Source organism: Amblyraja radiata, chromosome 8, assembly GCF_010909765.2.
Source record: "Amblyraja radiata isolate CabotCenter1 chromosome 8, sAmbRad1.1.pri, whole genome shotgun sequence".
In the NCBI taxonomy this organism is placed as follows: domain Eukaryota; kingdom Metazoa; phylum Chordata; class Chondrichthyes; order Rajiformes; family Rajidae; genus Amblyraja; species Amblyraja radiata.
In genome coordinates, this window is record NC_045963.1 from 79,132,348 (window position 1) to 79,156,910 (window position 24,563).

The 24,563-nt window shown below is 44.8% G+C and overlaps 1 protein-coding gene across 4 annotated transcripts in view; it reads left to right on the top strand.

Annotated features, from left to right (window-relative positions):
• ehbp1 (EH domain binding protein 1) overlaps positions 1–24,563 on the top strand; it is a 351,647-nt gene that overhangs the window by 245,011 nt on the left and 82,073 nt on the right. For 3 of the 4 annotated variants that reach the window (XM_033026308.1, XM_033026305.1, XM_033026306.1), the window contains 2 exons: positions 3,568–3,715; positions 15,276–15,377. In XM_033026308.1, the coding sequence (XP_032882199.1) occupies positions 3,568–3,715; positions 15,276–15,377 (250 nt within the window). The remainder of the gene's footprint in view (positions 1–3,567; positions 3,716–15,275; positions 15,378–24,563) is intronic. The other variant, XM_033026307.1, reaches the window with a different exon arrangement.

The window sequence follows — 24,563 nt, forward strand, 5'->3', positions numbered from 1 at the left end:
GCTGGTGCGACTTTGGGGGGGGGGGGAGGGATTGAGAGAGAGAAAATGCCAGGGCTACCTGAATGAGAGAAATCAATATTCATACCACCGAGCTATAAGGTGCCCAAGCGAAATATGAGATGCTGTTCCTCCAATTTGTGTTTAGCCTCACTCTGACAATGGAAGAGACCTAGGACAGAAAGATTATTAAGGGTTTGGACACACTAGAGGCAGGAAACATGTTCCCGACGTTGGGGGAGTCCAGAACCAGGGGCCACAGTTTAAGGGGTAAGCCATTTAGAACGGAGACAAGGAAACACTTTTTCTCAGAGAGAGTTGTGAGTCTGGAATTCTCTGCCTCAGTGGGCGATGAAGGCCGGGTCTCTGGATACTTTCAAGAGCGAGCTAGATAGGGCTCTTAAAGATAACAGAGTCAGGGTATATGGGGAGAAGGCAGGAACGGGGTACTGATTGGGGATGATCAGCCATGATCACATGATCACATAATCTCTGTGGTTAATGGTTAATAATAGATTCAGAACAGAAGTAATAATCGGGCAACTTCACTAATCCAAAGGTTTTCATTTTGCATAACAGGTACATTTGATCAGGTATCTTAAAATGTGCAAATATCCTGACACCAATGTGGACAAGTGCTTCAAAATAATTTGTTTTTGGCTTTTCATGGCTTTCGGTCTTCAGGAATAAAATCCATTTGCAAGAGATGTCTCTCCTTGCAAGTGGCTCAGATACTCAGATGTACAGTATACCATTGCCCACATCAAATGGTTAAGTAAGAAAAACATGGCAGCTCTCAGCAGCTCGTCCACTTCCTCTGCCCTTTCTTTGTCGCACCTGACCATCAAGGTTGAGCAGGTGAGAAAAGAGCTGAGTAGAGTCTGCCCAGGCAAAGCCATGGGTCCCGGTGGTGTCAGCCCTAGGGTCCAAGGCGGTGCTAGCCAGTTGTGCGCAGTACTCCAGCATATCTTCAACCTGAGCCTGAAGAGGGTTCCTGTAATGTGGAACACATCCTGCCTGGTTGCTGTACCAAGGAGGATGTGCTCCAGCTCCCCAATCTTTACACATCCCCAATCCTTTCCACTTGTCACTTTAACTTCATGTATCTTGCGTTTTATGACTGTTGGCAGATCAATTTCCCTCCTGGGATAAATAAAGTTCTATCGTATGGTATCAATGGTGTTGTTGAATGGGTGACTGAGCTGCTCAGCATGGCAGTGGCCCAGCTGTACCTTGATGTTGAGGGTGCTTGCTTGTGAGTGAATGCACAGAAATGGTTCAATGGTGCTGAGCAAACGTAGAGAGGAATTATGTTCTTACATACAGTCCAGTAAAGTATTGCCATGCCTAAACACAATCCCGGATTAACAAAGTGTATAGAAATAGCCCACATACAAGAGGCACCAGGTTTCCAATGTCCGGTCTGCGCTCTAGGTCTGAGCGTTGCCCGATGCAGGTGAGCTGCCGCAAACCTCCAGACATCACCTACCTTAGACATGTGGATCGAACAGTGAACCAACATCCCTTGTGTGCCCCAGGGGTTGCTTACCACAGCCGACCTTGAGGGCAGCAAATTCCCATAGGCAATGCTGCCTCCTCTTCACGATGCATCTTTGGCACTGGTGGTACCGACTTTGGTGACCAATTAGTATCGGCAATGAAATTGTGAATTCACCTCAAAATATTGTGGGTGCAAGTCCTCCTTATTCTTGCTGACGATGCAATAATGGCCAGGCCTGTAGCTTAAATTAAGCTGTTTCCCAGTTATTTACCAAAGAAAATTAAATTCTAATGGCAAAATCAAACAAAGAAGATTGGTGCAAAATGATAGCGAGATGCTGCTTCGATCTTATGTGTTAGTGGCCATGGTAATTGAATAGTAACGCTTGGACTTCTCCAGGTTTAACAGCCATTAATTAAATCCAATATGTTGAGTGAATTCCTAGGTCAAGTACATTAATGAATTCAAAGTGTGCTGTTTTATTTCAGGGATTAGCGGCCTTTAATTAAGAACTAATATGAAGATACTGCTAAAATATAAACAGAAACTGGACAAGATTTGCATTGAGGAAGAGATTTACTCTTTGAGGTCAATGGCATTTCTTAAGAAATGACCTGATTTATTTCCAGCATTTACATTAGTTAGAAAGATTAGGTGGCAAGATTCCTGTAGAAAAGAGAAACAAGTATGCTGTGGCTTCATTTGGATTGAAGAAAGAATAAGAACAAGAATTGAAAGTAAGTGTAAAAGGATGCGAGTACATTCCTGATCCCGTGCCCCCGACATGTAGTGCACCAGCATCCACTGTCTTGTTTCCACATGGTGCCTCTGTTTGCTCCTATATGCATCTGACTTTGTCTGAGATTATAAATTGAACCTGAAATAGTTCATACAGGTCTTGAGACTCATGATTCCTCATCTAAATGTCTTTCATTCTAGTCTGTAAATCTCTTGATTCCTTTACTTTCCAAAAATCCATCCCTCTCGATTTTGAACTTGCACAATACACAATAGACAATAGAACCTGCACAATAGACAATGACAGAACTCTCCTCCCCAATCACAAATTATAAAGATTTAAAAACCTCAATGGCAAATGTTTCACTCTAAACGACTTGCCTGTTATTGAAAGACAACAACCTCTCTTTCCTCTGCTGGTGAACGCATCCTACATGCTTCTGAATTCCCTATCACTCTCAGCATCTTGCCTTTCAAGGAGATCACCTCTAATTGGTATAACTTCAGTCATATAAACCCTATCAAACACGTCTCGTAATTGGCAATTCTTCTAATGTAATTGGTCTTTGTTACAAAATCTAAAGGTTAAATCTAGTGACTAATTCAGATCATGATTCTACATTAGACTGCTATTTATTATTTTATTAATATATGATGAAATTACTTTGTCAGCTGCCTTTATTGTTGTGATATGAACATAGGGGACTGCCCCGACCCTCCTGCACAGCGCGTGGACTTGTTCACGAGTGCTGTAGTAGGTGTGAACATATCTGCTCATGTTCACCTAGTTAAAGAATTGACAAAACCATGTTTAATTAACGTGATATAGAACAATAATAGAATTTGATAATATGAGAAACAAATTAAATAAAACAGACTAGAATGTGAAACAATGCTTGGAGAAACAGTACAGATACAAAACTCAGCTAATCATGCGTCATCTGTGATGAATATTGCGGGTAGATATTGCAGTTAGCCACTTTAGTTTAGTTTAGTTACTTTAGAGTGAGAAGCTGTGTAACATGGTCATACTATTGTAATAGGCAGGTGTTGCTCTATTGTTAATCTTCATGACAAAAGGTGTAAAGGATTAATTAATGTCAATGAAGTACTTTAAAATGTAATATTTTTACATTTTAATTCCACTTCATTGACATTAATTAATCCTTTGCACACTTTGTTCCATCAGAACAGTTTATGGTTAGATTATCTGGCTTCTCCACGATGAAACTGTTGCTGCCTGCAGCAGCATTTTGACAGTATATCGGTGATCAATTTTGGAATGATGTTTGTGCCAATGACAGTGACGGCAGTTGTTCAATACCTTGCAGCATCAAGACCAAGAGCGACGGCGGCAGTTGAGAGAGAGAGCTCGTCAGTTAATCGCAGAAGCTCGATCTGGTGTAAAGATGTCCGATCTCACGAGTTACAATGAACCGTTTACAGAGAGGTTGCGGGAAAGATCAAAGCCTATTGGAGGTTAGTAACATCTTATGTGCAACATCTCATCCAGTCACCAGTAATTTCATTTTCTCATATCTCCCTGCCATCACATGAACTGAAGAAATGATATCTTGTCCCAATATTAGATGGGACGGTGTTCAAATCGGGGTAGGCAGCATTTTAATTTCTAAGGAGTTGTAAATAGAATGGAAGATTATGTAATCATCAGCATAAATGTTCCTTCTGAATGAAGCTGAAGATGCTTGGACCAGGACATTGCTCCCAGCAATTCCTGCAATGTCCTTGGACCAAGAAGAATCATCTGTGGCACCACAACCAGCTTCCGCTGTGCAGTGAGTAACTTCACCCTTGATGCACATTGACTTCAGTGGTACTACAAGCCACAGTTAGTCAAATGCTGCTTGATGTCAAGGGCAGTCAATCTTGCTTCTCCGCAGCTTTGGAATTTATCTCTTTGGTGTATGTTTGGGTGAAGGGTGGTGCGAGGACTGGGGCCAAATGGTCCTGGCCAAAGGTAAGCTGAGCATCAGAAAGCAGGTTGCCACTGCGTGCCTCTGCCAACAACACCTTTGATCATTGTGCTCGTGATTGAGAGCAGACAGGTAGGTTGATCATGAACAAGTGGGATTTGTGGACGGGACATAGCTGAGCAATGTTCCATATTACATAGGGTGCAGGTACTTCAGTGGCACAGCTCGGCTAAAGGCATGACGTCCTGGAATGCATGTCTTTAGTACGGAAGCTGGGTTGAGATCTGATTCCACGGCTTTTGTTTTACCCAGTGCCTTTAACTCTTGTTGATATGACATTGACTGAACAGTGAGGATCTAGGAAAGAAGTGAAAAGGCTCAATTGTGCACTATTTCCAACTAAGATAATGGCGAATACTTCAATGTGGTCGTTGTAACGCGTACATGGCCGCATCTACCATTGAATCTGAGGATGTTCATTGGAAACTCCTCTCGTCTGTTGTAAGCTGCTAATTATTCCCCACTATTTATGGCCAGGTTACAGACAACAACAACAACAACAACAGATCGGATCCATTAGTGAAGGGATTCATCAGTACTGTCCTTTGCCTATTGTACTTTATGGTTGGCACACACATCCTCCTATACTGCTTGATGTGGTGTTCCTGGTGCTGCTTCTGGCATGCTCTCATCACTTCTGAGTCTAAATCCTGACCCTAAGCACATCATCTCTCTATTCCCACTGAGTTCTTCCAGCATCTGTTTTGCTGAGGATTCCAGCATCTGCAGTCTCCTGTGTCACCAACTATCCCTTTGCCCTGTGTTGGGGGAAACTGCTACTTAAGATTTACTTACCTCTTTACTGCCAGCTGTTTGCTTGGCCACGTCCTTCAACATAAGCCTGCTTTGCTCAATTTTTCCAAAGGATACTTGGTTCCGCTATTTATATACAAGGGGAATTGTCCTATATCAAGCCCATGTCGTGTCAAATATCTCCGGCGTCTGACTGGAGGCAGCACATAATCAAGGTCGCCAAATGGCCTGTATTCCAGTTAAACGGAAGGTTGGCTACATCAGTACTTGTTTTAACTATGAATAAGAAGATTGAAAGCAGTTCGGTGTTGCAATCAGGTTTTGCTCTAATTATGTTTGTCAACATCTACTGGGGAAAATGATTGGGATGGGATGCGAATTTAGACAATAGATGCAGGAGCAGGTCATTTGGTCCTTCGCGCCAGCACCACCATTCAATGTGATCATGGCTGATTATCCCCAATCAGTACCCCGTTCCTGCCTTCTCCCCATATCCCCTGACTCCGCTATTTTTAAGAGCCCTTGAAAGCATCCAGAGAACCTGCCTCCACCGCCCTCTGAGGCAGAGAATTCCACAGACTCACCACTCTCTGTGAGAAAAAGTGTTTCCTCGTCTCCGTTCAAAATGGCTTACTCCTTATTCTAAAACTGTGGCCCCTGGTTCTGGACTCCCCCAACATCGGGAACATGTTTCCTGCCTCTAGTATGTCCAAGCCCTTAACAATCTTATATGTTTCAATGAGAGACCCTCTCATCCTTCTAAACTCCAGAGTGTACAAGCCCAGCTGCTCCATTCTCTCAGCATATGACAGTCCCGCCATCCCGGGAATTAACCTTGTAAACCTACGCAGCATTCCCTCAATACGCAGCATTCCCTCAATGTCCTTCCTCAAATTAGAGCACCAAAGCTGCACACATTACTCCAGGTCTCACTAGGGCTCTGTACCAAGAGCGGAACTCACTATCAAAACATGGAGGGGACGGGGGGGACAATTTTTGGCGGCCTTGCGCGCATGCGCACACTCACACAAACGCGCCCGAGGCTTCGGAGGCTCAATCCAGCGTTAAATGCAGCTCAACTCTGCCTGTCTCACCGGGTTAACTACAGCCCTGTCTGGACTGACGGGAAACCAGCGCTGCTTCTCCGCATTGGCCATATTTCCCGCAAGTCCAGGAGGGGTTGTAAGCTCACCTAGCGGGACAGGCAGAGTTAGCTAGGCTTAGCGCTGTTTCTCTACGATGGCCCGTCTGACTGCCGACCTCTCTGGCCACCCGCGGGGGGGGCGGGTACTCGGGAGGGGACAGGACAGCGCCGGAGACCCGGCCGGGATCGATCCAGGCTGCGGATGAAGCGCAGGTCTGTGCCATGTCTTCCCTCCTCCAATCACCGCGCTCTATCCTCAGTCCCACCACCACCCCCCCCCCTCCCCCACTCCTCCCTCCTCCAATCATCGCGCTGAATCATGTCCCGCCCCCATTGCCTGCTGACCGACGTTTCTCTCCTCTAATCGGCGCCCTCGATCACCGGATTTTAAAATCCGGATTACAAAAACTTGGGGGGGATGTCCCCCACCTCTCAAAACATGGAGGGGACGTGTCCCCTCTGGCCCATCCGGGTTTTCCGCACCTGCTCTGTACAACTGTAGAAGGACCTCTTTGCTCCTATATTCGATTCCTCTTGTTATAAGTCCAAAATGCCATTGGCTTTCTTCACTGCTTGCTGTACCTGCATGCTTACTTTCATAGGTACACAAAATTGCTGGGGAAACTCAGCGGGTGCAGCAGCATCTATGGAGCGAAGGAAATAGGCGACGTTTCGGGCCGAAACCTTCTTCAGACTGATGGGGGGTGGGGGGGGGGAAAGAAAGCCGCAAAAGAAAAAAATTCCCCTTTCTTTCCCCCCCCCCCACCCCCCATCAGTCTGAAGAAGGGTTTCGGCCCGAAACGTCGCCTATTTCCTTCGCTCCATAGATGCTGCTGCACCCGCTGAGTTTCCCCAGCAATTTTGTGTACCTTCGATATTCCAGCATCTGCAGTTCCCTTTTGAATGCTTACTTTCATAGACTGATGTACAGGACCCCCAGATCCCGTTGTACTTCTCCTTTTCCCAACTTGACGCCATTTAGATAGTAATCTGCCTTCCTATTTTTGCCACCAAAGTGGATAACCTCACATTTATCCACATTAAACTTCATCTGCCATGCATCTGCCCACTCACCCAACCTGTCCAAGTCACCCTGTATTCTCATAGCATCCTCCTCACAGTTCACACTACCACCCAGCTTTGTGTCATCTGCAATTTTGCTCTTGTTACTTTGAATCCCTTCATCCAAATCATTGATGTATATTGTAAATAGCTGCGGTCCCAGCACCGAGCCTTGCGGTACCCCACTAGTCACTGCCTCCATTCTGAAAGGGACCCGTTAATCCCTACTCTTTGTTTCCTGTCTGCCAACCACCTCTATCCTTGTCAGCACTCTACCCCCAATACCATGTGCCCTAATTTTGCCCACTAATCTCCTATGTGGGAGCTTATCAAATGCTTTCTGAAAGTCCAGGTACACTACATCCACTGACTCGGACCGATCCTGTTACTGCTATCCAAATGTGCGGCTATCTCATCTTTTATAATTGACTCCAGCATCTTCCCCACCACCGATGTCGGGCTAACTGGTCTATACTTCCCCGTTTTCTCTCTCCCGCCTTTCTTAAAAAGTGGGATAACATTAGCTACCCTCCAATCCACAGGAACTGATCCTGAGTCTATAGAACATTGGAAGATTATCACCAATGCATCCACGATTTCTAGAGCCACTTCCTTAAGTGCCCTGGGATGCAGACCATCAGGCCCTGGGGATTTATCAACCTTCAGTCCCATCAGTCTATCCAACCATTTCCTGCCTAATGTGGATTTCCTTCAGTTCCTCTGTCACCCCAGATCCTCTGGCCACTACTATATCAGGAAGATTGTTTGTGTCTTCCTTAGTGAAGTCAGAACCAAAGTACCTGTTCAACTCATCTGCCATTTCCTTGTTCCCCATAATAAATTCACCTTTTTCGGTCTTCAAGGGTCCAATTGTTTTCCTCTTCACATACCTAAAGAAGTTTTTACTATCCTGCTTTATATTCTTGGCTAGCTTACCTTCGTACCTCATCTTTTCTTCCCGTATTGTCTTTTTAGTTATCTACTGTTGTTCTTTAAACATTACCCAATGCACTTGCTTCCCGCTCATCTTTGCTACTTTGTACTTCTTTGCTTTAATTTTTATACTGTCGCTGACGTCCCTTGTCAGCCACAGTCGTCCCTTTATCCCCTTGGAATCTTTCTTCCTCCAAGGAATGAACTGATCCTGCACCTTTTGTATTATTCTTTAAAAACACCTGCCATTTTTATTCCACTGTCATCCCTGCTAGTGTATCTTTACAGTCAACTTTGGCGAGCTCCTCCCTCATGGCCCCATAGTCCCCTTTATTCAACTGTAACACTGACACCTCCAATCTACCCTTCTCCCTCTCCAATTGTAGATTAAACCTGACCATGTTATGGTCACTGCCTCCTAATGGCTCATTAACCTCGAGGTCCTTTATCAAATCCAGTTCATTACATAACACTAAATCCAGAATTGCCTTTTCCCTGGTAGGCTCCAATACAAGCTGTTCAAAGAATCCATCACGAAGGCACTCTACAAAGTCCCTTTCTTGGGGTCCAGTACCAACCTGATTTTCCCAGTCTACCTGCATGTTGAAATCTCCCATAACAACCACAGCATTATTTTGCTACATGCCAATTTTAACTCCTGATTCAACTTGCACCCTATGTCCAGGCTACTGTTTGGGGGCCTGTAGATTAGTCTCATTAAGGTATTTTTACCCTTACATTTCCTTAGTTCTATCCATACTGACTTCACATCTCCTGTTTCAATGTCACCCCTTGCAAGGAACTGAATTTCATTCCTCACCAACAGGGCAACCCCACCCCCTCTGCCCACCTGTCTGTCTTTTCGATAGGAGGTATACCCTTGAATATTCAGTTCCCAGCCCTGGCCTTCTTGCAGCCATGTCTCTGTAATTCCCACCACATCATACTTGCCAGTTTCTAACTGAGCCTCAAGCTCGTTCACATTATTCCTTATACTTCGCGCATTCATATACAGCACTTTGACCTCTGTATTCACTTCCCCCCCTCGCACCGCTCGCAATTGGCCCTGACCTTACTCTGTTGTCCATTCTCAAGCTTTCCTTCCCATTAATTTATGAATCTTTTGTAATTTTTCCTGTAGCCACTTCCCCTTCAACTCCATCTTTATACTCCCAATTTGTCAATCCCTTCCCCCCACCACTATTTAGTTTAAACCCACACGTGTAGCCCTAGCAACTCTCTGAAGTCATGTTGGAGAACCTCCTTCCTCTTCTTCCCAATGTAGTTTGTGCCTACGTGCACAACTACTGTCGAGAACAACCTTCTCTCTGGAGGTTGTTCAGAAGTCGGCTCGTGACATCCTGAACCCTGGCACCAGAGAGGCATCAGACCATCCTCGCGTCTCGTCTGCCGCCACAGAATCTCCTGTCTGCTCCTCGGATAATGGAGTCACCCACCACTAGGGCTCTGCCCGACATCGGTCTCGCCGGTCGAGTCCCATCTCTAGGATTGGAGCCACTGACGTGTCCTCTGCTCGGACTGGAAACATCGTCTCCCCCGACAGTTCCCAAGAGGGCGTACCTGTTTTCAGTAGACACAGCCACCTGAGTCTTCTGCACTCCATGATTTCCACCCTTTCTCTCTGTCGCACACCTTGGTTCTTCCCGTATCCTCGGCGTGACAACCTCACTGTAGGCCCTGTCCAGGAAACTCTCGTTTCCTGGATGGCCCTGAGGTCATCCAGCTGCTTCTCCAGTGCCCCAACATGGTCCTTTAGGTGCTGAAGCTGAGCGCACTTGTCACAATTGTAGCAGCCAGAGGCTCCATCCGTGTCCCTCGGCTCCCACATTCTGCAAGCATCACACTGTCTCATCTGCCCCGACATGTGTTCACCGCGTTCCGTCCTCTCGAGCTTTATGCGTAGCCTCCTCGCCAAAGAATCTCGAGCCAAAGACTCACACTTTATTCACAAGGCCGCTCCCTAAGAACCTTGCTTATATTGCTCCCTAATAAGTCTTGCTTATATTGACTGATAAATTGCCTAATTTACCAATTCACAAACCAAATTCCTCAGTTTTCAACTGTTTTCCCCCTCTGACTCACATCTAACCCTCCTCCCACTCGGGCTAGAGCCAATCAGTGCTTTTTCCTGCTTCTCTTTGTTGCTGTTTCTTCAAAATCCACAGGAGCTCTGAGTTAATCCTGCCTGTGGTTTGCCTCTACTTTTCAACTGTTTTCCCCCCTCTTTAGAATTTAGAAACACAACATTGGCCACACTGATCATAGTAGCCCTTCCTGCATTTTTCAAAACAATATATATACTCAACATTGACTAATTTTATTTTTGATGCCACATCCACATACACCATAATCCATATTTTACAGATAGAAGAGCTCAGCTGTTCCCACTATTGTGCTTTGCTTCCTTCTTGTGCAGCGGGGTAATATTGGCAATTTTCCAATTAACTAGGACCTCTCCTGTCTCTAGTGATTCCTGAAATATCACTATTAATGCCCCCACAATCTCTAAAGCCACCTTTCAGAACCATATGGAGGTGTAGTCCATCTGGCCCAGGTGATTTATCCACCATCAGCCCTTTCAGCTTCCCAAACCCCTTCTTCCTAGTAACACCCACTCCACTAACTTCCATTCACTGACTCTTGAATTACAAGCACGTTGCTGGTGTCTTCCACTGTGAAGACTGATGCTAAACAGTTATTCAACTCCTCTGCCATTTCATTATTCCCCATTATCACTTTTTCTGCATCATTCTCCAGCGGCCCAACGTCCACTCTTGCCTCTTTATATAACTGAAGACTCCAGCATTGGGGCAAGTTGACTACTTTGTACTCAAATCCTCATGCAGTAAAGTCCTCCATGTGAGCTGTCAATGATTCATGTGCCAAGACTTGCCTCGGAGCAGCAACACCTTCCAAACTCTCGCCATCTAATAACAATTCTCTGCTTCTCTATTTTACAATGTAAATAACCTGCTATTTTCTTCTCATTATATTCCACCTTGCATATCCTCTCCCATTGGCAAAACCTTCTCTAATTCCCTGAAGCCTTTCTCTGCATCCTTCTCACAGCCACCCACCTTTGTATCACCAGCAAACATGGACATATTATAGTCACACAAGGAATTTCCATTCCCTTCTCCAACATTTATTTTAAATTATTTGTGCTCCTTACTCACACTTTGCCTATAATTCTCCATCCCTGATATCAGAATCAGAATCACACTTTATTCGCCAAGTATGTTTTGCAACATACGAGGAATTTCATTGGCCAGGTCAATCATACAAATAAAAGCAACAGATCACTCAAAAACACATTTTAACATGAACATCCACCATAGCGACTCCTACACATTCCTCACTGTGATGGAAGGTGAAATAAAGTTCAAGTCCTTCCTTTTGTTCCTCCGCGGTCGGGGGCCACGAGCCCTCCGTTGACAGGATGATCTTGACTCCCGTAGCCGGCGGTGTTCGTGCCCTCCGCATCGAGGCAATCTGCTCCCGCATCGGGGGGGATGTCAGCTCCCCCGCGCCAGGTGTTCGAACCTCGCGTCGGAGCTGGTCGAACCTTCCGCGACGTTGGAGCTCCCGACTAGCCTCTCCCGAGACTGCGAGCCCTTGATGGTGATTCTGCGGTGGTCACGATCCCAGGCAATGGATCCGCTCCGATGTTAAGTCCGCGCCCCACGGTGAGGCTCACGACAGTCCGAGGAGGCTTCCAGCTCCAGTGATGGTAGGCCGCAGAGCGCCCGGAGAATGTGATTCGAAAAGTAATCACACCTCCAGGAAGGTAAGAACTTGAAAAAAAAGTTTACCCCGATCCCCTCCCCCCACATAAAACATACCGAAGAACGTTAAAACAAACTCTTAACGCACTAAAAAATAACAAAAAGAAAGAAAAAACGAACAGATTGCCGGTAGAGTTGCCATCTCCCCGGCACCCCAGAGGGCACAGCAATGTTGGATATTATTCCCTTATTCCACAATATTAACTTCAACCAATTTTCTTTCCTTTTTCTTATCTATAGAAACTTCCAAAGCCTGTCTATGTTTCTTGCCAGACTGCACTCAGATCAATTTTTCCTTTCCTGATCCATTGGCCCTCCTTTGCTGGTTTTTGTTGTTTTACTTTTGCTGAGATTATTCTCCCCCTTCATCCAATATTTAAATTGGAAAAGTTCCTCCACTCACAAGTGAATCTTGAATACAGGCAGTAATCCCAACCTGTTGGATACTGTTTTGACTGTTCAGATTTTTCTTTTAAGACTGAATCTTTCTAACTGCTACCCGTTTGCTTAGGATTGATAGATCTTTTGTACATTATAATTCTACAGGTCATCTTGACATTATTACCTATCAGGATCCAGTAATACCTTTATCAATGTCAGGGCATCCATCGCTGGTTGCTATTGCCATGGAGCTTTTACTTCCTGACCATGCACGGACCGGACAGTCACCGCCACTCTGCATTTGTGCAAAATCTCTCGTGCCTCCTGCCTGTCCATGGACAGAGAGACGAGCTGCACAGCTGCATGCCAAGAAACAGAGGCCTGCATCAGCATCTTGAGCTGTACTCACTAACCTTCCACTGGTTATGATCATTCCATTATTGTTACTATAATTGTACAGGTATCTTCTGAAGTTCATAGAACCGTATGGGTAGTACTGATGCAGCGGATGCATCGTTGCCTTTTACAGGTATCAATGTTTATATCAGAGATTATCTTTAAAAGTAAGGGGTTAGAAACAGAACATAGAAAAATAGGTGCAGTAGGCCATTCGGCCCTTCGAGCCATTCAATATGATCATGGCTGATCTAAAATCAGTACCCCGTTCATGATTTTCCCCCATATCCCTTGATTCCTTTAGCCCTAAGAACTAAATTTAACTCTCTCTTGAAAACATCCAGTGAATGAGCCTCCACTGCCTTCTGTGGCAGAGAATTCCACAGATTCACAAAACTATTTGGGTGAAAATGTTTTGCCTCATCTCAGTGCTAAATGGCCTACCCCTTATTCTTAAACTGTGACCCCTGGTTCTGGACTCCCCAAACATCGGAAACATTTTTCCAGCATCTAACCTGTCCAAACCTATAATAATTTTATATGTTTCTAAGATATCCTCTCATCCTTCTAAATTTCAGTGAATCCAAGCCCAGTCGACCAATTCTTTCATCATATGTCAGTCCCACCATCCTGGGAATTAAAATGGTGATCTACGTTGCACTCCCTCAATAGCAATAATGTACTTCCTCAAATTAGGAGACCAAAATTGCACACGATACTCCAGGTATGGTCTCACCAGGACCCTGTACAACTGCAGTAGGACCTCCTTGCTCCTAAACTCAAATCCTCTGGCAATGAAGGCCAACATGCCATTAGCTTTCTTCACTGCCTGCTGTACCTGCATGCTTGCACCTCCCCTTTTCTTAATCTGAAACCATTCAGATAATAGACACAAAATGCTGGAGTAACTCAGCGGGACAGGCAACATCTCTGGAGACAAGGAATGGGTGACGTTTCGGGTCGAGACTGATGAAGGGTCTCGACCCAAAACGTCACCCATTCCTTCTTTCCAGAGATGCTGCCTGTCCCGCTGAGTTACTCCAGCATTTTGTGTCTACCTTCGATTTAAATCTGCAATTCTTTCCTACACATCCTAACCATGCAGATAATAATCTGCCTTCCTGTTCTTGCCACCAAAGTGGATAACTTAACATTTATCCACATTATACTGCATCTGCCATGCCAGCCAACTATCCAAGTCACCATGCAGCCTCATAGTATCCTCCTCGCAGCTCACACTGCCACACAGCTTTGTGTCATCCGCAAACTTGGAGATGTCACGTTTAATTCCCTTGTCTAAATCGTCAATATATATTGTAAATAACTGGGGTCTCAGCACCGAGCCTTGTGGCACCCCAGTAGTCACTACCTGCCATTCTGAAAAGGACCCATTAATTCCTACTCTTTGCTTCCTGTCTGCCAACCAGGTCTCTATCCATGTCAATACCCTACCCCCAATACCATGTCCTCTAATTTTGCACACTAATCTCTTGTGTGGGACCTTATTATGGGTTTGGACACGCTAGAGGCAGGAAACATGTTCCCGATGTTTGGGGAGTCCAGAACCAGGGGCCACAGTTTAAGAATAAGGGGTAAGCCATTTAGAATGGAGATGAGGAAACACTTTTTCACACAGAGAGTTGTGAGTCTGTGGAATTCTCTGCCTCAGAGAACAGTGGAGGCCAGTTCTCTGGATACTTTCAAGAGAGAGCTAGATAGGGCTCTTAAAGATAGCAGAGTTTGGAGACATGGGGAGAAGGCAGGAACGGGGTACTGATTCTGGATGATCAGCCGTGATCACATTGAATGATGGTGCTGACTTGAAGGGCCAAATGGCCTCCTCCTGCACCAATTGCCTATTGTCTATTGTCAAAGGCTTTTTGAAAGTCCAGACACACCACACCCACTGGCTCTCCCTTATCCATTCTACTTGTCACATCCTCAAAAAATTCCAGATGATTAGTCAAGCATGATTTCCCCTTCATAAATCCATGCTGACTTTGACCGATCCTGTCACTGCTTTCCAAATGCGCTGCTATAACATCTTTAATAATTGACTCAAGCATCTTCCCCACTACCGATGTAAGGCTAACTGGTCTATAATTCCCTGTTTTCTCTCTTTCTCCTTTCTTAAATCGTGGAGTTAGGGTTACGTATTAAAACATTTTCAGGTCACGTCTTTGGAGTTCCTTACCTCAAAGGAAGCAAAGTTCTATAATATTAATACAGGGATAGATACTGGAAAAGCAGGGGGTTGAAATAATATGATAGGTGAGTAGAAATATGAAGTTACTGTAAGTTTGCACTCGGATTCATGGCAGAACAGGTTTGAATAGCAGTTTACTTCTGCTCCCAATCTGTATATTCCTATCAGACTTCTTCTGCCATGCTTGTCATTCCTCACAGACGCCAGCTGTTTCGCTGATACTCTGTACAGGTGTTCTATAAGTGAGTAGATGACCAAGAAACATCTTCACTAACACTGTCTGACAATCTTGCATGCATTGTTACTAATATTGAAATGACCCACTGTGTTGTGATTGCCTGAGCTGATTTCCTTGTTTCTACAGATGATTATGCTGGGGTAGATACTAATGAGGAAGGCAATGAATGCTCTATTTTTGGAGCTGGAGAGGAACACACTAACAATGACACTGATCTTGATTCTTTTGGTAATTATAATGATATTGTGCTGCTTGACCTGTGGAAAGTACAATGTCTGGTGCTTGCTGAAGCTGTGTATATTTTTCATAATGTGTGCATTACAACTTTGAGCTCCAGACAAGTCTTCAGTGTGGTTCCATGAACTGTAACATGCAGACTGTAATATGTATGTGTGCATCATATCAATCATGTCGAAATAACTTTCACCTTTCATGACAATACCAGAACAATTCAGTGTCCAAATGTTCTCACCAGAAAACACTTTTCTACAAAAAGAAAGTCATATATGTGCAGTATATTTCTTTCTCTTTTCCCATCATATTTCACATAAAGTAAAGGCGCAAGAGGGGAGCGTTCAAGCTTCCAGTGATCCACCGTGCCATACGCTCTTCCGTACATCGCCACCTTTCCCCATTCCTCGTGACGTATGGAGTGCTGACAAGTAACTAAATCGTAAAACTATTCTAGATCTGCCAGTACTTTCATCAGACATGCATGTTCAACATAAGCGGCAATCAGAGGGTGATGCTTAGATTTCTCCCATACTGCTACTCATGGTTTATTATTGTTATGTCCACCAAGAGACTGTGACAAAGTATGTTTGCATGCTCTCCAGTCAGATCATGCTCTACCTTAGTGTAATCAAGCCATTTACAAGTACAACAGGTAGTGCAAATATCAGAGCGCAGAATCTAGTGTGGCAGCATTACAGTATCACAGAAAGTGCAGATAACATCAAAGTACAAGGTCTGCAATGAGGTAGGTTGGAAGATCAGGACAGCACCCTGGGAACCTGAAGGCAACATTGAAGACAATTTTAACGCTTCACTGCAATAACTTGGAATTGAGCCCCTTCAGAGGATACCAGCTATTATTTTACAATAGACAATATGTGCAGGAGTAGGCCATTCGGCCCTTCGAGCCAGCACCGCCATTCATCCCCAATCAGTACCCCGTTCCTGCCTTCTCCCCATATCCCCTGACTCCGCTATTTTTAAGACCCCTATCTAGCTCTCTCTTGAAAGCAACAAGAGAACCTGCCTCCACCGCCCTCTGGGGCAGAGAATTCCACAGACTCACCACTCTCTGTGAGAAAAAGTGTTTCCTCGTCCATTCTAAATGGCTTACTCCTTATTCTTAAACTGTGGCCCCTGGTTCTGGACTCCCCCAACATCAGGAACATGTTTCCTGCCTTTGGCATGTCCAAACCCTTAACAATCTTATATGTTTCAATGAGATACCCTCTCATCCTTCTAAACTCCAGAGTATACAAGCCCAGCTGCTCCATTCTCTCAGCATATGACAGTCCCGCCACCCCGGGAATTAACCTTGTAAACCTACGCTGCACTCCCTCAATAGCAAGAATGTCCTTCCTCAAATTAGGGGACCAAAACTGCACACAATACTCAAGGTGTGGTCTCACTAGGGCTCTGTACAACTGCAGAAGGACCTCTTTGCTCCTATATTCGATTCCTCTTGTTATAAAGGCCAACATGCCATTCGCTTTCTTCACCGCCTGCTGTACCTGCATGCTTACTTTCATAGGCTGATGTACAAGGAACCCCAGATCCCATTGTACTTTCTCTTTTCCCAACTTGATGCCATTTAGATAGTAATCTGACTTCCTTTTTTTGCTACCAAAGTGGATAACCTCACATTTATCTGTATTAAACTTCATCTGCCCACTCCCCCAGCCTGTCTAAGTCACCCTGCATTCTCATAGCATCCTCCTCACAGTTCACACTGCCACCCAGCTTTGTGTCATCTGTAAATTTGCTAATGTTACTTTGAATTCCTTCATCCAAATCATTGATGTATATTGTAATTAGCTGCAGTCCCAGCACCGAACCTTGCGGTACCCCACTAGTCACTGCCTGCCATTCTGAAAGGGACCCGTTAATCCCTACTATTTGTTTCCAGTGCCAACCACTTCTCTATCTATGTCAGCACTCTACCCCCAATACCATGTGCCTTAATTTTGCCCACTAATCTCCTATGTGGGACCTTATCAAATGCTTTCAGAAAGTCAAGGTACACTACATCCACTGGCTCTCCCTTGTCCATTTTCCTAGTTACATCTTCAAAAAATTCCAGAAGATTAGTCAAGCATGATTTCCCCTTCGTAAATCCATGCTGACTCGGACCGATCCTGTTACTGCTATCAAAATTTTCTCCGATTGTCTTAATTTCCTGTTTGGTCAGTTCCAGTCTTTGTCAGGCAGCTTTGATTCCTGAAGATATTGCTCGCCTCCCATCTTTGCTCCAGTCAGCGTTGCTTTGCAGGTAGATTTTGGCTGCACCCCACCTGGGCTTTGTCATGGAAAATATTCTCTAGTCTTACAGGGTTGCACAGGTTCAAGAAAGAGGACTACATATCTGGTTTTAGTGCAGACAGATTTTGGAACTCGTGAAAGCAGGATAATATATAAAACCAAAAAAAAAGATTTTCTCCTGAACGTCATCTCCTTGATCTCCTTGTATTCAAATTCCAGAAACACTTTCAATTTGCATGGCCATTGCCCACTGCTGCAAATGCTACAAGTCAAGGGGGATAGGTACAAGAGCAGAGAGGCAGGGGGGTGTAAAATGAGGGTAGAAGCAATAGGTAGCAAGGTGAAAAGTAAAAGTGGCAGGCAGACAAAACCAGGGCAAAAATCAAAAAGGCCACTTTTCAACATAATTGTATAAGGGATAAGAGCGTTGTAAAAACAAGCCTGAAGGCTTTGTGTCTCAATGCAAGGAGTATTCGTAATAAGGTGGATGAGTTGAACGTGCAGATAGCCATTAATGATTATGATATAGTTGGGATCACGGAGACATGGCTCCAGGGTGACCAAGGCTGGGAGCTGAACATCCAGGGATATTCAATATTCAGGAGGGATAGAGAGAAAGGAAAAGGTGGTGGGGTAGCGTTGCTGGTAAGAGAGGTGATTAACGCAATGGAAAGGAAGGACATTAGTTTGGAGGATGTGGAATCGGTATGGGTAGAGCTGCGAAACACTAAGGGGCAGAAAACGCTGGTGGGTGTTGTGCACAGGCCACCTAACAGTAGTAGTGAAGTTGGAGATGGTATCAAACCGGAAATTAGAAATGCGTGCGACAAAGGCAAAACAGTTATAATGGGTGACTTCAATCTACATATAGATTGGGTGAATCAAATTGGCAGGGGTGCTGAGGAAGAGGATTTCTTGGAATGTATGCGGGATAGCTATCTAAATCAACATGTAGAGGAACCAACGAGAGAGCAGGCTATTTTAGACTGGGTATTGAGTAATGAGGAAGGGTTAGTTAGCAGTCTTGTTGTACGTGCCCCCTTGGGCAAAGGTGACCATAATATGGTTGAGTTCTTCATTAGGATGGAGAGTGACATTGTTAATTCAGAAACAATGGTTCTGAACTTAAAGAAAGGTAACTTTGAGGGTATGAGACGTGAATTGGCCAAGATTGACTGGCAATTAATTCTAAAAGGATTGACGGTGGATATGCAATGGATGACATTTAAAGACTGCATGGATGAACTACAAAAATTGTTCATCCCAGTTTGACAAAAGAATAAATCAGGGAAGGTAGTGCATCCGTGGATAACAAGGGAAATTAGGGATAGTATCAAAGCGAAGGATGATGTGTACAAATTAGCCAGAAAAAGCAGCATACCAGAGGACTGGGAGAAATTCAGAGACCAGCAAAGGAGGACAAAGGGCTTAATTAGGAAAGGAAAAATAGATTATGAAAGAAAACTGGCAGGGAACATAAAAACTGACTGCAAAAGTTTTTATAGATATGTGAAAAGAAAGAGATTAGTTAAAACAAATGTAGGTCCCTTTAGTCAGAAACAGGTGAGTTGATCATGGGGAACAAGGATATGGCGGACCAATTGAATAACTACTTTGGTTCCGTCTTCACTAAGGAAGACATAAATAATCTGCCGGAAATAGCAGGGGACCGCGGGTCAAAGGAGTTGGAGGAATTGAGTGAAATCCAGGTTAGTCGGGAAGTGGTGTTGGGTAAATTGAATGGATTAAAGGCCGATAAATCCCCAGGGCCAGATAGGCTGCATCCCAGAGTACTTAAGGAAGTAGCTCCAGAAATAGTGGATGCATTAGTAATAATCTTTCAAAACTCTTTAGATTCTGGAGTAGTTCCTGAGGATTGGCGGGTAGCAAACGTAACCCCACTTTTTAAGAAGGGAGGGAGAGAGAAAACGGGGAATTACAGACCAGTTAGTCTAACATCGGTAGTGGGGAAACTGCTAGAGTCAGTTATTAAAGATGGGATAGCAGCACATTTGGAAAGTGGTGAAATCATTGGACAAAGTCAGCATGGATTTACGAAAGGTAAATCATGTCTGACGAATCTTATAGAATTTTTCGAGGATGTAACTAGTAGCGTGGATAGGGGAGAACCAGTGGTGTGGTGTATCTAGACTTCCACAAGGCTTTCGACAAGGTCCCACATAAGAGATTAGTATACAAACTTAAAGCACACGGCATTGGGGGTTCAGTATTGATGTGGATAGAGAGTAGGAGTAAACGGGTCCTTTTCACAATGGCGGGCAGTGACTAGTGGGGTAACGCAAGGCTCAGTGCTGGGACCCCAGCTATTTACAATATATATTAATGATCTGGATGAGGGAATTGAAGGCAATATCTCCAAGTTTGCGGATGACACTAAGCTGGGGGGCAGTGTTAGCTGTGAGGAGGATGCTAGGAGACTGCAAGGTGACTTGGATAGGCTGGGTGAGTGGGCAAATGTTTGGCAGATGCAGTATAATGTGGATAAATGTGAGGTTATCCATTTTGGTGGCAAAAACAGGAAAGCAGACTATTATCTAAATGGTGGCCGATTAGGAAAAGGGGAGATGCAGCGAGACCTGGGTGTCATGGTACACCAGTCATTGAAAGTAGGCATGCAGGTGCAGCAGGCAGTGAAGAAAGCGAATGGTATGTTAGCTTTCATAGCAAAAGGATTTGAGTATAGGAGCAGGGAGGTTCTACTGCAGTTGTAGAGGGTCTTGGTGAGACCACACCTGGAGTATTGCGTACAGTTTTGGTTCACCAAATCTGAAGAAGGACATTATTGCCATAGAGGGATTGCAGAGAAGGTTCACCAGACTGATTCCTGGGATGTCAGGACTGTCTTATGAAGAAAGACTGGATAGACTTGGTTTATACTCTCTAGAATTTAGGAGATTGAGAGGGGATCTTATAGAAACTTACAAAATTCTTAAGGGGTTGGACAGGCTAGATGCAGGAAGATTGTTCCCGATGTTGGGGAAGTCCAGGACAAGGGGTCACAGCTTAAGGATAAGGGGGAAATCCTTTAAAACCGAGATGAGAAAAACTTTTTTCACACAGAGAGTGGTGAATCTCTGGAACTCTCTGCCACAGAGGGTAGTTGAGGCCAGTTCATTGGCTATATTTAAGAGGGAGTTAGATGTGGCCCTTGTGGCTAAGGGGATCAGAGGGTATGGAGAGAAGGCAGGTACGGGATACTGAGTTGGATGATCAGCCATGATCATATTGAATGGCAGTGCAGGCTCGAAGGGCCGAATGGCCTACTCCTGCACCTAATTTCTATGTTTCTAACCTCTCCCTCAAAGTCAGCAAGTCAAAGGACTTGCTGACCGGTGCAGTCACCTGAGTCAGTACAGAGACACCCTGGAAAGCATCCTATCACAGTTTGGTCAACATCTCTGCCCAAGACCACAACAAATTACAAAGTTGTGGTGCAACCCAGTGCATCACACATACCAGCCTCGCCACCCCTCCCCTCCTGCGGTTGAATGGTATACCGCAGGGCAGTGTCCTTGCCCCAACATTGTTCAATATATACACCAATGACCAACCCATCACCCCGAAAACTAGGTTGTTTCTGTATGCCGATGACTTATGCATCGCAATGCAATCCTCAGCCTTCAGCCATAGGCTGTTCTGCAGAATATGACAACATACTACCAACACAACTCCCTGCGCCCAAACCCAACAAAAACGCAAAGCGCAGGTTTCCGCCTCCGGAACGGGGATGTGAAACGTCAACTGCAGGTGCGATGGAATGATGTCCTGTTGGAACACTGCAAAGCCCCAAAGTACCCAGGTGTGGTCCTCGATCGCACGTTATCACATCGCCAACATGATGAGAAAACCAAGGCAAAGGTCAACAAGGTCATCGAAAAATTGGCAAACAGCTCATTGAGAAGTGACCCAACAACAATCTGCACTGCAGCCCTGGCGTTCTGTTTCTCATTGGCAGAATATGCAAGCCCCATCTGGTGCCGCTCTAAACATGCACGCAAGGTGGACTCTGCATTGAACACTGCCTGCACAGGATGCCTGAAGCCGACAAAGGTGGAACACCTGTACGAGTTGGCTGGCATCGACGAACCATCTCGAAGACGTGATCGGGCAGCTGCAGTAGAAGGCCTCAATGCGGACACAGACCCCCGCCACTCCTTGCACAATCACCAACATGCCAAGAAACGCTTGAAGAGTCGGAACAGCTTCATGGAACTAGAGCCAACCGTGCCAGGCACCAAAACCAAACACCAGATGGCACCAGGACACCACCTGCACCAGGACACCACCTGCCTTATATTACCTGGACAGCCGTAAACCGCCTCTGCACTGGAGTGGGACGTTGCGGACTCAACCTGAAGAAGTGGGGCTCTCGAACTCTGGCAAGTGCAACTGTGGAGAGGTAAACATAACGGCCCATCGACTGACTTGCGGCGGAGAGGCATGCACTGCGGACGATCTCCGCAGAAACACAGATGTACCACTGGCTGTGGCAAAGCAATGGCAGAACGTCATCTGACACAGGAGCGAGAACCCCTCCTCTCCCCTCCTCTCGCCTCCGCTCCCCACCCCTCCTCCCCATTCATTCCCCACCCCTCCCCTCCTCTCGCCTCACCTCCCCACCCTCCTTCCCATCCTCTAGCCTCCCCACCTCTCGCCTCCCCTCCCCACCCCCACCCTCCTCCCCATCCCCACCGCTCCCCACCTCTCCTCACCTCTCCTCTCCCCTCCTTTCCCCACCTCATCCCTCCTCTCCCACCTCCACCCTCCTCTCCTCACCTCTCCCCCCACCTCTCCTCTCCCCTCCCCTCCCTTCCTCTCCCACCTCTCCCCTCATCACCTCTCCTCTCCCCTCCTGCTCACCTCTCCCCTCCCCTCCTCTCCCACCTCTCCCCTCGTCTCCCACCTCTCCCCTCCTATCCTCACCTCTCCTCTCCCCTCCTCCTCCCCTCTCCCCTCCCCTCCCACCTCTCCCCTCCTCTCCTCACCCCTCCCCTCCTCTACCCTCCCCTCCTCTCCCACCTCTCCCCTCCTTTCCCCTCCTCTCCTCACCCCTCCTCTCCTCTCCCCTCCCTTCCCCTCCTTTCCCCACCTCCCCTCCTTTCCCCACCTCTCCCCTCCACTTTCATCCTCTATCTATACTCTGCATGCTGCTTACTTGTTGTACATGTGTATTGGTTGATTGTACCCATGTATGGTCTGATTTGACTGGGTATCAAGCACACAGTGTCACTCTATCTCAGTACATCGGGCAAAAATAAACCGACACCTCTGCCACCAGCAACACGCTGAGCATCCAATTGTGGCGAGAGAATGTCATTCAATGTCCATTGTATCAGCGTAGGTTGGAGCATTGCAGGCACTGGAGATATAAGATGGTGCTCCTTCACGGTACACGGTACTATTTATTATTCATACAATATTGTCTACCCCAATCACTGCAAGCAATGCTGTTTTTATATAATCACTTACAGCTGTAAATTAAAACTAATTAATTCTAACCATGATTTTCCTCTATTATTTATTTGTAAAGTTAAGTATCCTTCATCAACGGCGTATGCTGTATGTACAAGCGAATAATATTCTCTTACGCAAGTTTGGTGCGTGTACAGATGTGGTGAAGATGTCTCTGTTTAGAGCATTTAGACACCACTCTATACTGCACACCTGTGGTCAAACTACAGAAAAACAAGTATAAAGTAGGAAAGTTACAAAATTTTGAGATTTTAAAAATCAAGCCTGTAATTTATACCATCAGATAAAGCATAAAAAGAAGTTTAATTTGACACCTAATTCACTTTCATATCTTCAGTATTAAAAAGGTAATGGTAATTTTCATACTCGGAAATTAGCATCTTGTTCCCTATTGCTTTTCTATTAACTTAACACAAAAGCTGTGATCAAGGACAGTCAATTGACATAAAAGCCCATAACCTTCTTAAAAATTAAGAGAACTGAATGAAATTTTCAGTTATTATAGATGTGAGCATTCTGAAACAAATATGATACATCTTACTTGGATGACCTGAAATTAAAGTATATAATTAGTTAATTACCTAATTGAGTAACTAATTACAAAATTAACCATTGTGACGGAAATAATAATAAACACCCAGACTGCCTTGAAAATTCAAAAATGTGATATTCTCAGGATCAGAACTTTAATATTATTGTAACGTTAAACCAAATAGTAAATACCCAACAAAAAAATCATATTCATCAGTCATCATATCAAATTCATCTAAATTCAATTACTAGATCTAAACATCTATCCCATTCTTAAGAAAAGGCTAAAAATATTTTTTTAAATAGCCAAAGTATCCAAATAACAAACTGATCCCATTCACACAATAATTCACAATATAACATGATTTTTAAATCTCACTTTGTCATGAATTTCTATGCCAATTGGAAGGAATTGAATGTTTAATTCCCATAAATGTTACTCAGTTGGTTTATAACACTGCAGCAGGCAAGGGTCGTTTTACACAGACATTTGTTCAAAATCCAGAAACATCCACTCTCAAGATAATCAAAATCATTATTTTTTGCACAATCATGTCATAAGAACATCTAAATTATTTATATTTTGTGTTATGTCTATCCATGATCAATATTTTCATACTAAAACTATGTACTGTGGAAATTTTCAGTCAGATATTTAGTATGAAAATATTGATCATGGATAGACAATAGCACAAAATATAGATGATTTAGATGTTCTTATGACATGATTGTGCAAAAAAATAATGAATTTGATTGTCTTGAGAGTGGATATTTCTGGATTGTGATAGATCGGAATGTGGCCGCTACCATGATTAATGCCACGATATCGGCAAGCAAGACACGGCCGATATCGGGGCCTAAATAACATATTTGCCATCATCAGATTAAAATGAAACC